Source organism: Thermobia domestica, chromosome 10 (genome assembly GCF_964235325.1).
Source record: "Thermobia domestica chromosome 10, izTheDome1.hap1.1, whole genome shotgun sequence".
Taxonomy (NCBI): domain Eukaryota; kingdom Metazoa; phylum Arthropoda; class Insecta; order Zygentoma; family Lepismatidae; genus Thermobia; species Thermobia domestica.
The window spans coordinates 40,529,341-40,544,623 of NC_137463.1; the positions used below are offsets into that span (position 1 = coordinate 40,529,341).

The 15,283-nt window shown below is 32.7% G+C and overlaps 1 protein-coding gene across 2 annotated transcripts in view; it reads left to right on the forward strand.

Annotated features, from left to right (window-relative positions):
* The window catches only part of LOC145662460 (uncharacterized), a 144,135-nt gene extending 129,989 nt beyond the window's left edge, over positions 1-14,146 (forward strand). For both annotated transcript variants that reach the window (XM_081728064.1, XM_081728065.1), the window contains one exon: positions 1,512-14,146. In XM_081728064.1, coding sequence (XP_081584190.1) covers positions 1,512-1,739 — 228 coding nt within the window. In that variant the 3' untranslated portion in view covers positions 1,740-14,146. The remainder of the gene's footprint in view (positions 1-1,511) is intronic.
* The last annotated feature ends 1,137 nt before the right edge of the window (positions 14,147-15,283 follow it).

A 15,283-nucleotide genomic window follows, 5' to 3' on the forward strand; every position in this document is an offset into this window, starting at 1 on the left:
GGAATTTCACGCACCTCCAGACTAACTATAGAACTCTGAAATTTCACGCACCTCCAGACTAACTATAGAACTCTGGAATTTCACGCACTTCCGGACTAACTATGGAGCTCTGGAATTTCACGCACTTCCAGACTTAACTATAGAGCTCTGAAATTTCACGCACTTCCAGACTTACCTATAGAGCTCTGGAATTTCACGCACTTCCAGACTAACTATAGAACTCTGGAATTTCACGCACCTCCAGACTAACTATAGACTCTGGAATTTCACGCATTTCCAGACTTAACTATAGAGCTCTGAAATTTCACGCACCTCCAGACTAACTATAGAACTCTGCAATTTCCCGCACTTCCGGACTAACTATAGAACTCTGGAATTTCACGCACTTCCAGACTAACTATAGAGCTCTGGAATTTCACGCACTTCCAGACTTAACTATAGAGCTCTGAAATTTCACGCACTTCCAGACTAACTATGGAGCTCTGAAATTTCACGCATTTTCAGACTTAACTATAGAGCTCTGAAATTTCACACACCTCCAGACTAACTATAGAGCTCTGAAATTTCACGCACCTCCAGACTAACTATAGAACTCTGGAATTTCACGCACCTCCAGACTAACTATAGAGCTCTGAAATTTCACGCACTTCCAGACTAACTATAGAGCGCTGAAATTTCACACACCTCCAGGCTAACTATAGAACTCTGGAATTTCACGCACTTCCAGACTTAACTATAGAGCTCTGGAATTTCACGCACTTCCAGACTAACTATAGAGCTCTGAAATTTCACGCACCTCCAGACTTACTATAGAACTCTGGAATTTCACGCACCTCCAGACTAACTATAGAGCTCTGAAATTTCACACACCTCCAGACTAACTATAGAACTCTGGAATTTCACGCACTTCCAGACTAACTATAGAGCTCTGAAATTTCACGCACTTCCAGACTTAACTATAGAGCTCTGAAATTTCACGCACTTCCAGACTAACTATGGAGCTCGGAAATTTCACGCACTTCCAGACTTAACTATAGAGCTCGGAAATTTCACGCACTTCCAGATTAACTATTCAGCTCTGAAATTTTGTACAGGTAAGATGACCCAATGACACTGTAATATTTTGATATAATTTTCGTTCTAGTTTATATTTTTCTTGTAAAAATTATTTTGTAAGTAATTACGTTTATTCTCCCACCATGCCAAGCGCATACATAAAGTTCGACGATTCTTAGTCAGATGTCAGACTTGTTGTGCAACATCTCAACAAAATATAAGTTTCACTCGTACAGTAATAGATGTCTCTTATCAGTTGTACCATCAAAATAATCAGAAGAACTGTAAAAGCATTGTATTTATAAAATGCACAAGAGTTGAGTTTTTATGTGAGGGACTTGTTTTTTAAAGAACTTTTTACAGTTATTATTTTTAGGATTATTTGTATAATCATTTCTGAGATACTTCCTGGTATGAATGCTATCCTTATTGATTGATGAAAATATGTATTTTAGGATGCTAAAAGCGGAAGATCACCGTTATTCTATGCAGTAGAATTTGCCAACGCTGAGATGGTATCAATGCTGGTGAAGAATGGTGCAGATCCACAGAAGGCAAATTATGCGGGCCAGACGCCCATGGTTGCTGCATCAGAAATTGGAAACAATAGCATTGTTAGTGCATTGATTGGGAAGCAGGTAGCGAGTTACATAGTTACGAAGCGGGTATTGAAACCTGTATGAGTTTAAGAAAGAAAAACTCGCCTGCATTCTCCCCATAACATCCAATTTTTCAATGAAATGTATTTTTCATTAAAACAAAATGCGCAAAAGTAATCGCCAAGGAATTAGGCAAATATGGTGGTGGTGGACTAAGTTGGTGGGCGATTTGTTAGCGAACAGTGGTGATACACTTTTGCTCATTTTTGGTGAGGGTTAAAAGTACATTAGGGGAGGCAGAAGTCAATAGATTAGATAAACAATGAGCTAAATTATATTAGTAGGTATTGGGATCTAATTTCTGGAGGCTGTTCCATAAAAGTTATAAATAATTCTAATGTGTAACTTGTAAAGGAAAACAAAATTTGTATAATAGTATGAACCTTATAAAAGTGCAACTGTAGTCCAAGTTGCAAGTGAAAGCACTGTTCCATAATTGACAATGTGTAAAAATTTTAAATTTGGAAGTAATGAAATGAATGACTGAATGCTAGAACTTCATTACTTGAATCTGTCAATATTTAAATCTAAAGAGAGTTATGTGACATAACAGTTATTACTATTATTATTATCTGGTGAAGGAAGTAAAGAAGGAAGCTTTACCCACAATAGTTATTACAGGTGTCATAGTGTTTGTTTTAATTCTGATTAAAATAAGAATGAAGAAGTTAGTGTGATGCAAATTTTGAAGATGAATGTCATAAATGGGATTAAGTTCTCTGTACATTTGCTGTTATTATATATATATTATATATTGTGTCCATAAATATGTACCCTGGTAACAAAAAATTATAACCCTTAATTGGATACAGGAAATGGAACATGCGGTATACCACATATGCTTCTACTCATTCAGTTTTGAACCATACATAAACAATTAAGTACAGTTAATACACTTCAACATTTAAACCACGTCAACATGTACCCATTGAGCTACAGAATACATTGGGCTTTCTTCTGAGGGGAAGCCATTTTTACGATATAGCTCACACAGCACTCCTTGTGGCGAAAGCGTTGAATGAGACACAACTGTACAGAAACTTCATGGATTCCAAGTAGACCTGTAAAAAAAAAAATAAATAAATAAAAATAAAATAAATAAATAATAATAAAATAAAAAAAACGCTAGAATCTGAAATCAGGGTAAACATTTTTGGACACGATGTGTGTGTGTATCTATATACACGTACGAAAGAGAACTTCTACATAGATTACATTTTTCTCTTTCAGATTGATGGTTCTCATAACTGTCTTCATATTAGTTTAAATAGTCAATATTCAAAGTGACAATCTGTAAATTGGCGGTCATAATTATGTTATATCTCGGTAGGTAGAGTTTCCTCTTTAATCCATCCATGTAATGAGCGTAGAATTAAGTTTATAGTAAAATATTTATTCTTGTTTGAAATGTCTTGTGATATTTCATTTCAGTATATTGACGTAAAACTGATGGCCAAAACGATCAACAAATTTAAAAGACTCAATACCTATTGATACTTTAGCCTCCCCTATACATGTTTCCTTTCCTTACGGAAAGTAAACAAGAACAATGAAACTAGTGAATAAAACATCATATTAAATTTCTATTGTTCACACAATAATATATAATTAGCAATGTTTGCACAATTTTCAGCAGGAAAGTTGCTTCAACTTCTCATTACTGTATGTGTATCTGAGAACTAAAGGTGCGTGAGTCTCAAAATCGTATTTTACAGGAAATAAGTAAGTAAACATTAATAAATAAGAAACAGATGGTATTCAGTTAGTAAAATCAGCATTATTTCAGAAACAAACATTTTATGCTTAATCCTTAAAACGTTTGAATGATAATATTACAGTGATACCAAACCTGCAACTTACATACATTTAGCTCTCAGGTACAAATTATTTATTAATTTCGTATCAAAATCTTTATGAATTATAAATATTTCCTTTATTTATAAATATTTCACATGAAATTAATAGCCCATATTTGTAGTTGTCATTATATATATATCACCAGTTTTCACATAGTGATTTCACTTTTTCACTTGTAGAAACGAGGTGAAAAAAGTTTATATAGAAAAGAAATATTGTTTCGAAATGGAGCTACTTCTAACCTGTTTGCATTACGTGAAATCTAATGTGGTTATTTTGGCAGGTGAATTGACTGTAATTGGTAACTAAATAGACTGTAGGATTTTAGGTACGAAAATTAAACTTCAAGTGCGTAACGAAAGCGTGTTTAGTATGTTAAAATCATGACTGAAAGAATTCACAAAAATTTTAAACGAATTAAGATTTAAAAATTAAGCTTATGAAAATATAATTTATTAAATTTGAGAATTGTTGTACAATTATTATCGTACAGTTTTCATTGTTACATTTACAAGCCTGGTTAAAATTGAGACCCATAAAACTCAAAGCTGGCTTAAAATAAGCGATTTTTTTCTTTTCTCGTAATATTTATTCTCTCACATATTATTATGATTTACATCTTGCGCCTGGATTGACATAGTTAAAGTGAATTAAACTGAATAAAAATGGGGGAGGGGACTGTAGTGTAGTAGGAGTTAATTAGGTTTTAATTTACATCCAGGAGAAATTTTCATCGTTTCAATAACAACAGCAAAAAAGTGTGATCTCCAGAATAGTAGTCTCTTATCCTCACTAGGAGGTCGGTCTTGATCATACGCCTCTTGATTGACTATAATGACCAGTTGTTGATTGGTTTTTCCCTACCCCCTTTGTCGGTCCGCCTCCACTGATTGGTCGATCTTGGTTTGGTTTATATGATGAGAGGAAACTTTTCCAGTCCTTGCAAACTCATCTTGAGAATGGGAAGAAGGTTTATTTTAAACGTTCCATCAGCATTCACATCCCTGATCATCGTTTCACTTTAAGCATAAGTTTATGTAATCTATTGTGAAAGCATAGACAATTTTATGTATCAGTATAAAATTCTGCGGTCTATTTATTACGCAGTAGTAACACATTTTATTTCACAAGATAAAAAAATATCCAAAGTGATAATTGATATAAAATATAAGGTACAAGACTAAGTGAAATTCTGAATGGATCAATTTATTCTGTTGAATATAGAACTCACGGTTTTATTTGTAAGGAAGTGTGCAGAAGAATAGATTACAAAAAAATATTCTTCTTTATTGTTATTATTATTTTTCAAATTATGATTGATCATTTAATATTTACAAAATGCCAATACACTGAAAGAAAGAAAGGAAAAAAGTGTATGGCTAATAAGAGTCATTTTGTTATATTGTATACCGTGATAATATCATCACAAATTAAATCAGTAGCCTAGTTTAAATGGACATATAAGAAGTAATATCCAATCAAAGCAAATATGTTTATGTTGAACTTAAACTATAAAAATGTAAAATAAAGTGCCCATATAGTACCGTGTAAAAAAGATTGATATTTAAATTTATCGTTTTGTAACGAATTTTGATTTCTTTGGTATTTAAACTAAATAAATAAAGTAATTTATATTATATTTTTTCTATATAAAATGGGACAAAGTATTTTTTTAAGAAATATGTTAAGTATATTGCATCAGATACAGATCCCTGCTAAAAACAAATATGGAATGCTAAGCGTTTTTGTTTGATTCTAATTGAACGTAAGGACCATTTCTGAACATTAACTTTCGACTTCACTCACTGGTTATGTAACTCCACGAGTTGATGCAGCAAAATAGTGACCTATTTCCTTCACATGACGAAACAAAAAAGTCTAATCGTACTGAGGAAGAATAATCGAGAAAGTATTCGAAATGTTTAGTGCCTCAATCTTTACAAACCTAAACTCTCAACCCATAGCGATTTTACGGAAATTTACTTCACAAATACTGTATACCTAGTTTATTTGTCGTTAATTAAGTTGAAGGTCTTATGTGGCAGAAAACTACAAATGTACGAAAGTGCGATTTCAAGGCAGGACCAATCACCCATTCCCTTTCTTTCTCTCCCCCTTTAAAAAAAAAAAAAAAAAAAAAAATTACTGGAATATAAGTTAAAGTAAGAATAAAATAATTTCCCTGAACCGAAAATTTATGTGATTCCTGATCAGTTAACGCGCACACGCATTATTGTTAATAAAAAGCAAACTTCACTTGTAGAAGCTCTTCGTGTAATAATTGAAGAATGGCTGTATTTCAAAGTCAAGTTCTTTCTCCCTCAAGCCTAAAAATATCGAGATGTCTGGTAATTCCTTCATCTTCGTAATGTTTTGATTTCTTTACACTAAACAATAGTTTTTAGCAAATGATAATAAATAAATAAATAAAAACAAAATAAATTAGCAGACTTAGAGTTCAGTCTCGATAACATCAGATTGGAACTGTTTACAATGAGGATGTCGACATGCAGCTTTTTAATTGTCTTCCTTGACACCTAGTATGCTCATAAAAGTATATTTCCTCTTTATGTATCACTGAACATGCAACTTACTGAACAACTAACACCACTTACACTTAAATAACATATGAAACAACTATAGCGATACCTCTGAACAAGGGACACAAATGGGACAGGATCATTATGTCCCTAAACGAGATATGTTCCGTACGGAGAAGTTCGATTATTCGATTATTTATAGCCCGGTGGGTAATTTTACGTAATACATAAATTATAAATGTAAATACAGGCTACTGTTGAAATACTGTACTTAGTATTTGAATTATTGGGGATGAGAAGGAATATATCCTTCTGTACGGAAACAATAAGATGTGTGTTTCTATTGACTGCAAAATTTACTGCATGTGTGATAATTTTCCCCGTATGTACCTACCATCTCCTTGTGAAAAAAGATCTCTTAATTCCCCTAGTAGCTATACTTAAGGTAAAAGTAACTCAATGAAAATATGTAACTTTGTATTAATTAATGCCATTTAATGTGCACAAAGGAAAGAATTTCAAGTTTGTCTTTCAACCATTCTGTGTGGTGGATCGCCAGATCGTTAACTTACGATGAAGATATTTGCGGGGAAGGGATTTTCTGTATACTGTACTGTAGCGAAAGATTTTTTTTTTTAATTGCCGAAAGTATTTTCTGTGCAAAGTACGTATGAACTGATTATAATTTCCATTACTAAAGCATGTTGTACATGTTACTAAAGCATTGAGAGAAAAGGAGAACTGTCCTTTCACTAAAAGAGGGGGCTCTGTCCCGTGGTAATAAATTTTTGCCGGGACATAAAACTCTGTATTTTAGATATTGTCGTTTAGGGTGGTTTCATTGTATTTATGGATACAGTAAACGTGTAAGTGGTCGTAGCTTTTCGATAAAGTAAAGAAGAGGGTTTTTTTTTTTTTTTTTTTTTTTAACGCATGTGTAGCTACATAAAGTAGGCTAGTGAAAGTAACAGCATGTCGATATGGTTATTATGGACAGTTTTAGCTTCATGTCATAGTTGTGTGTGTGTTCAAATGATTAAATAAAATATTTACCTTTTTCGTTGCGTTTTGGTTCATTTGCTTCGTTTTATATATATATTCTGCAAACATCATCAGACGAATGAATTTTTCGGGGGATTTAAATCTCGAGTTTCCTTCCTTTCTTGTACCAGTTATTGATCTTATATATAGATAGATAAGTACAAAGTAAGACTACTATAACGAATTACTCACTTAGTGTAATGTTCGCGTCAATTTTTCTTCCAAGATTTCGAATGTTAAAAACTTCGGCACTCTTCCGCAGGGACATACAATAATTTCTCATAATATATCTTCACATAATTTTTGTGTCAACAGTAGTATTTTAGAAGTGTTACGCAAATTTTATCAGTATTGATTGTCACTTGCTATTCCAGTATTACAGAAATGTGTCGCAATATTTTGAGAACAGATTCCTTACATCAAAATAAGAAGAAAAAAAAAGTTCATACGGACCTGTGCTCAAAAATGGATAGTTTCGGAGTTATAGGGCGCCGAAAACGTAAAACAAGTAAACTTTAAAACGTCCATAGCTCCACTGCTATGGGACCTATCGTAATCGGGTCAAGACATCACAGAGGAAATGGTATGTGAACTATCCAAATATCCGTGTTTAAGAATGCTCCAGTATTTGCACACCAATTTTTAGAGAGGTAGGTGGAGAGTGATCAAGTATCCCCAAACAGCCTTTCTAAAAATGATTGTGCAAGTACCGGAGGTTCTGAAAGATGAATGTTTGGTTAGTTCACATACTAGTTCCTCAGTGATGTCTTGACCCTACTACGATCGGTCCTATAGTAGTGGAACTGTAGACCTTTAAAGTTCATTTTTTTCACGTGAACCTATAACCTATATAACTACGGAACTATGCACTTCCGAGCACAGGTCCATATGAACTTTTTTTTTTTTTCTTATTTTGATGTAGGGAATCTATTCCCAAATTATTGTGATAATTTTTTGTGACACCCTGTATATAGCTGTATACAATATATACTGCAGTATATAGTAAAAAAGGAGTAACCTATAACATACTGGCAACGGGAACTGACCATCAATACTGATAAAATTTTGGTAATAGTCTTAAAATACTACTGTTGATATAAAGTGATGTGAAGATATATTATGAGAAAAAGGAAGAATCTTGGTGTCCCTGAGTAAGAATGTCAAAAGTATAACTCTCGAAATATTGGAAGAAAAATTGAAGAAACATTACATTAGGTGAGTAATCCATTATAATAGTTGTGTTTGTACTTACCTGTATATATGCGCATAAAAGAACAAGAATACTGGCAAAAGGAAGGAAAACGAAGAAAGTAAATGCTTAAATCATTTATGCATAGCTGCATAAGGTGCTGTATTTTATTTATTTATTTATTTAAAGTCCGTTTATGTATAAAGGAAACTGGTACATTTTGAATATGAAAGTCTAAAAGAATTAACCAGACACTTCTATATTTGTTGTTAGACTGAGAAAAGCAATTGCCTTTGAAATATACCTATTCTTCAGTTGTCACTTGGACATTTTTACATATGGGTTTGCTTTTATTTGTAGCAATATGCTCTGATCAGTCTCAAATCATGATCATTAATTCAGTTCTAAGGATCACAAGCATTGTATTTGATGCTACGGAAATCTCCAAACATTTTTGGGACTCAACCCTAAATTTATGAATAAATCAACAACAATTGCGTTTCTGTTGAGAAACTAAATCATTTTGGTGTTAGAACATTTATTTTGTGCTTTACATAATTCACAACGCGTAGGACATACTAGTTAGAAAAAGAAATCCTGTTTTCTTATTTGAACGCGTGAGTTTGTGTTGGTGTGAAGCTTCTACCTTTTGAGCTATATGCAAGGATGTATGGAAGTTTGGTAATTATTAGGCTAGAACAAAATGAAGCTCGCTCTAAGCTAACTACCTAAATTCCATATCCGATTTTAGTATAGAACTCAGAAGAAGACAGCAGCGCCAGCTACCAGAAAAGTAGAAAGTGGTACGTTTAAATAAGAGATCACTTGAAAGGTACGATTTCCTAATAATTTGTTTCTTATTTGCGTTCAAAAGTCTCTGGACTTACGGAAGAAAGACATATTAAACCCTACCTTCACTCCGTAAACAGATTTGAAGTCTTTCTTTGTGTGTGGCAGTAAGATGTTATTTACTAGCTTAAGCAATAAACACGGAATGGAGTTTTTGCTAATGGATGTTAACCGTTTTTTACAGTAAATGATTTCTACCTTCTCGCAGGTTTTCACTAGTAAGTTTTCTCCCACTGCTGTGCTTATTAATTCACGTGGAGGACATTCTTGAATCACCAAAATTAAGAAAATTAAGAAAAATTCATAATTTTTTGTATAGTTTGTAGAACTTCGCATATCTTCACTTTAGGACTTTTTTTTAAAAAAAAGAAAAATATATTTAAAATCATTTAAATTGTATAAATATTATTTTCAAGAAGTACCACTTAATAACGGTAGAAAACTTGGATTGCAATGATCAAAAATATATGTTCTTCCAACGAAATTTCGCAAAAATAAACATGTTACATAAACATTTTTCCACTATTCACAACCTTCTTGCAGAAATAACTAAAAGAATTTCTTCTTTGTTGAAATTTTTATAAGTACTATCCATTGTTAATTATTAGAAAATTTAAAAGTTTCCATGCTCTTTAGCAAAGTCACTAATTGTCAAATGTTCTTCCAGTTAAAATGTTTTTTTAAAAAAAAGTTACAGTGAAATTATTTTGATTTTCAGAATAAAAGCTCTCAGCGGAGACTTAGAAGTTCAAAGGCTCTTCGCTATACTCAGCTATACCTCTCCCCCCCTCCTAAATTTTAGAGAATAACCTAAAAGACAATGAATAATATCAACATTTTAGAAAATGAGCCAGATAGTTCTTACAAAGTGGTATTAAATAAGTTAATAATGGTTTCCAGAGGCAGAATTGTGAATTGCGCAGATTACGAGCTCACTATAGGAAAAGTCTCGAAAACTATTATTAGTTCATATTGCAGCTAACATTTTGCAGATACAGTACTATCCTCCCACACTGAATATATATATATATATATTTTTAATATATATTATTCATTGTCCAGGCTATTTACCAAAATTCAAAAACGTTAGTGGTGAGCTTAGGGAAAAACTTTATAAATTTGTACCGAGCTTCGTTCTCAACTCTAGCTCAAAATAAGCAAATAGCTAGCGATAGGCTTCCAGCGATGGTATTAATCGGGGAAAAAATCTTACTTTTACTTAATACATTACAATACTTTACAACAATACATTACTTACCTGACTGTAATAGGAGAATCATTTGAGGTACTTTAAATTTGTTATAGTTAAAACTGATGGTCAGGCAGTTTGCTTGCGTTCATAGGTGAATAATTCGTAAAAACTGGAAAAAAAAAAAAAAAAAAAAAAACCTTACTCTTGATCGTTAAAAAGAAATTACCAAAAAAAAAAAAAAAAATAGTTCGGTGTCCAATCCGATCGCAAACTGATGTTCCAAATCAAGAAATGGGATTCATTATTATTATTATTAATGATATTATTTTTATTAACAAGCAAATACAAGGAACAAATCTTGTAAATTAAGCATTGTATAGTATTTTAGCAGGTGGTCTGTATAATTGACACTGTACAGGAATTATCGTGACTATGTTGAGTTATCAAACAAACAATTATACTTCGCGTCACCCGAATCGGCGTGTGGCATCAGTCAATGAGCTCGCAGTGCGCTGTTCTAAACCTTCAGGGAGGAGTCTTTATCATTCATAATTGATTTTGTTCGTATTTGTGGACAGTTATGAATGATTAGATTCGTTACTGAAGGTTTAGTTACAGCGCACTGCGAGATTATTGGTTGACGCTGTACACCATTTCGGGTGACGCGGAGTATAAGCTATCTTTATTATTATTATGTTATATCTATTCAACTATGTACTGCCGTACAAATAATCATTATCTAATCATTATATGGTAGTAAATCATTTAGAATATTGCTGATATATAGCACTATTTCGGGTTGTTCTTTATAGTAATAATTTACAAAGTTAATGTTCTTTATTATTCTTCTTTTTACATGTGTTTCGAGCTGAAACATTATGATTTATGGTCGCTGTTCTTCTTTCATTGAGTTGGTGGTTGTTTTAAGATTATTCTTTTGTGTATTTATAAAACTATTTTGTCTTCATAGATGGACTTTTAGTATATTATTCGTTCACTACTTTAGAAACACATATTAGAGTGTTTTTTTGGGATTTCTTTGATAATTGCTAATATTTATATCAATTAATGGCTGTTAGCTTTTGCTGTAAATGCATACATTGTGTATGACATCTATATGCACTGTATGTTTTCCTCAAACCTATTTTCTATGTCAGGTGAAAATATGTGACCCAAACAAAGTAAGAAGCAAGATGGACTTTTTTTAAACATATTACCCAAGAGAAGTTTTATAAAGACTTAAAACACAAGTTATCTCGCCTGGAATGATGATAATTTATGTAAATGCGTACTCTCATGTTCTCATTCTAGAGATGCCACATAAAGTTCAGTATGGAATCGTATAGTACAGTTAATATGCATCTGATCAATATCACAAGTATGTATAGTTGCCAAGAAAAGTGGTACGTCTTCTATACGTTCCCAATTTTTGTACATATCAAAATATTTTTACCTTGAGTATGCATTAGGTGAATTATTTATTTGTATAATATCAGTGTGCTCTGACGCGTTCATCAATGACGTGTTAAAAAAGTTGCTTACACTATACTCATTGCTGGGATCTTCCTTCCTATGGAGCTATCCTAAAAGAGTAATGAAACATGCATCTTCGAGAAATGTAGTTCCAGAAATTCCAGAGAAACTGCTGATCACGTTTTACATTTCAGTTACTTTTTCTTTGCAAAACTTGGATGTGTCACGTAAATATTAACACTGAGTTTGTAAAAAGAAAAGATGGCTGGAATGTGGAAAGTAATCATCAGTTTCTTCTGCAATTTCTGTGTTATCAACTTAACTACATTTTTCGAGGATTTTGTTTTTATTATTCTGGGATAGCTTCACAAGAAAAAAAAAAAAAACGAAAAAAATAAACCTCCCAGCAGTGAGTCTAGTGTAAGCATTTTTTAAAAAGTTATTTATGAAAGTGTCAGAGCATGCTGAAGTTATAATTTGCCTAACTGAATACTCAAGATAAGAATATTATATTCAGTATGGATCTTACGGCATCCAAAAGTGAAACTTTATACAATTTCTTTTGCGTAAAGAGGACGTTAAACCTTTCCAAGCTGTCGAAAATAGTATTGAAATTTACCCACACTGTGTCATTTCTGCTTATGTACCTGTTTTTAATTATAAGCCATACATATTTCCACTAAGCGTTATAGTCGTCAATTTTGTGGATGATAAAAACAAGTGGAAAAATAACAAGCCAACCACACAAATAAATCTTCGTAATGTCCGCACTATTTACATAATCTAATAACGGTAATGTTATTTCCTTTCCACTCTTTGTAAAGTTTTGACAGCAGGCTATATATCAGGGACAGAATTCTTCTGTCAGCTATTCAAAGTACTATGCAAAAAACGAATGAGTTTTTATTGTGTATTTTGTTTGAACAATACTGATGTATTATGATGAGATGCTGATAAAAGAAAAGAGATCTGTGAACTAGCAGGGTAATCGAACCTCCCATTCTTGTTGACCAGGGATAGATACCAGTGACACAACAGAGGAGTGTGCAAAAAACAAAATGGAACTGGTAAAAGATTGGGATTTGATTTCCCACTAATCAGAGTTTTCTGTGAGTGTTCGTGTTTATTTTTGAACAAACTGTAATAATTATCATTGCAATGCAGTGTATCAGTTACGTAATTGTTACTGTTAACATCTTGCGATTTATTTCTGAATGATACAATGTAAGCAAACTCCCTTGGGCAGTTTATTACTGGTGAAGTATCTGTTAACTCGGCGTAATTTCATTAACTCCAACATTTCCCTATTTGTTTGTTACTGCTGATTTTCTCAGTTAAGCAGTTATTTTTGGATATTTGAAGAATATTTTTCCCCTTTCCTCCTTCAGTGTTCTTATTGAGTTATATTTTTTATTGTTTGTAAGATAAGTATTTCTCGTGTACACTTTTGATTATATTAGTTGAAACAATGTAATCCCGAAGCGGGAATAGTACTTACCAGAAAATAGTCAAGACACAATAACACACACTAAAGAAGGACACTATAATAATCACTTACATTAAAATGCTTCATCAGACATGGAGGGGAGGAAGTAGATAGAAAATAGAAAATAATAGAGAAAAATCTAATAATTTAGACGCGTCACAGACATATTTTTCGCCCCCTTCGTTGTAACAAAAGAGTTTATAGTAAACTAACTTAGTATGTATGGTTCTTTCTTTACTGTTTTCTGGTAAGTAAACATACAAATCTGCTGTTCAGATATGGAATGTATTGCATAAACTGTTTTAGGGCGCCTTTAAGTCATTGCACACTATATTAGTGTTCTATGTAGGGCATTTTCAATGAAGTGGTGATATCTACTGTATACCTATATTTCCTATGTGCCGCCTGAGCCATACACACATTATGCTGAAATTGTTCTGTTTATATTGTGTCTTGCAAACTGACACACTCTTGTCCAATAATACAGAGTGGCCCAAAAGTAGGTATCCAAACCTTCATTGATCAAGTATGACATTTTAATTTATTAAGATAATGCATTTATTTGCTTCGGTCTATTCCGAGTTTAAGGCATAAGTGAAAATGAATTAAGAACAAATAATGAAGAAACTAAGTCAATCAATACCTGTGTGGATCTCAATAAGTAAATGATGTAAAATTTCATGAGCTGATCAGTACGGGACTGTATACCTACTTTTGGGCCATCCTGTGTATCATAATTACATTTAGATTTTTTTTTGTATCTCTCGTAAATATTAATATATCTATGTATTATTTGTCCACATGTTTTGGCGTTTTACTTGCTGTAATGTTACCTATCTGTGAAAAAAAAAATGTGGTGTATACAACAAGTTTCTTACTATCTAATGTTAAGGAGTTTTTGGTACTACATAAATACATACTAACTAATTACATAACTTCTTTTGCAGTAGAACGATTACAAGCATGCTATATAATGGTTTTACACTTATTGAAACAAAGTATTAAATTTTAGTGTTCTGTTAGCAAGAAACTTTGATACTGTCTTCTCAATTACTTGAAAACACCAGAATAATATGTATGACACTCAAGGGCGCCGATTTATCTATAAATTTGGGGTGGGGTGGGGGGCATTCAGGTGCAGAAAACATATATGAGGATTTTAAGACAATGCATTCAAATTATGCTAAATATTGTAAATTTACAAATACAGTGAGGGGGCCGACATGAGCTCTGGGGGGCCCGGGCCCCCTCGCCCCCCCCCAGGATCGGCGCCCTTGATGACACTTGACTGTTATAAATCTTTATCTATGAATAAAATCATTAAAGCATTTGACAAGTGCACGAAAGCAAACATGTATTGACACTGGAATTTTATGTAACTTTATGAATGACAGCATTAAAAAGTGCACGAAAGCAATCTGTATAGCTTCTTGAGTAAGTAGTACACTTCGTTATATATAATAGAGAGTTGAAAGATAAATGTATTTTCAGTTATTAAGAATTATTTTCAATGGTTTATTTAAAGAAAAATGGTATTTATGCGTAATTATATTTAAAAAATGCAAAAAACCAAGTCTTTTTTAAATTCCAAACCCTATTTTTAAAACTAATTTGTTAAGATGAATCTGGCACAACTTCAGAGTGTATTCGTACCAATAAAAATTTCTATCATCAATTTTTCGGGACAACTACAAAGGGTGACTGGTAATTCGATGCATTCCTGGCAAAGGGGTATTCTACAAGTACTTTGGAATATTTTCACCTACATGAACCAGGGATCGCAAAGCAGTAGTTTCGGAGTAATTTGCACATTTGTGATTTCTTTGAAATTTGCCGGCTAACGAGAGGTGCGCAAGATAATTTTCCCTGGCCTACTTCCACATATCGTAGAGCGTTGAAATTTTACGTGTAATCCTGCGTATCTATGTAGGTCATGTGGTA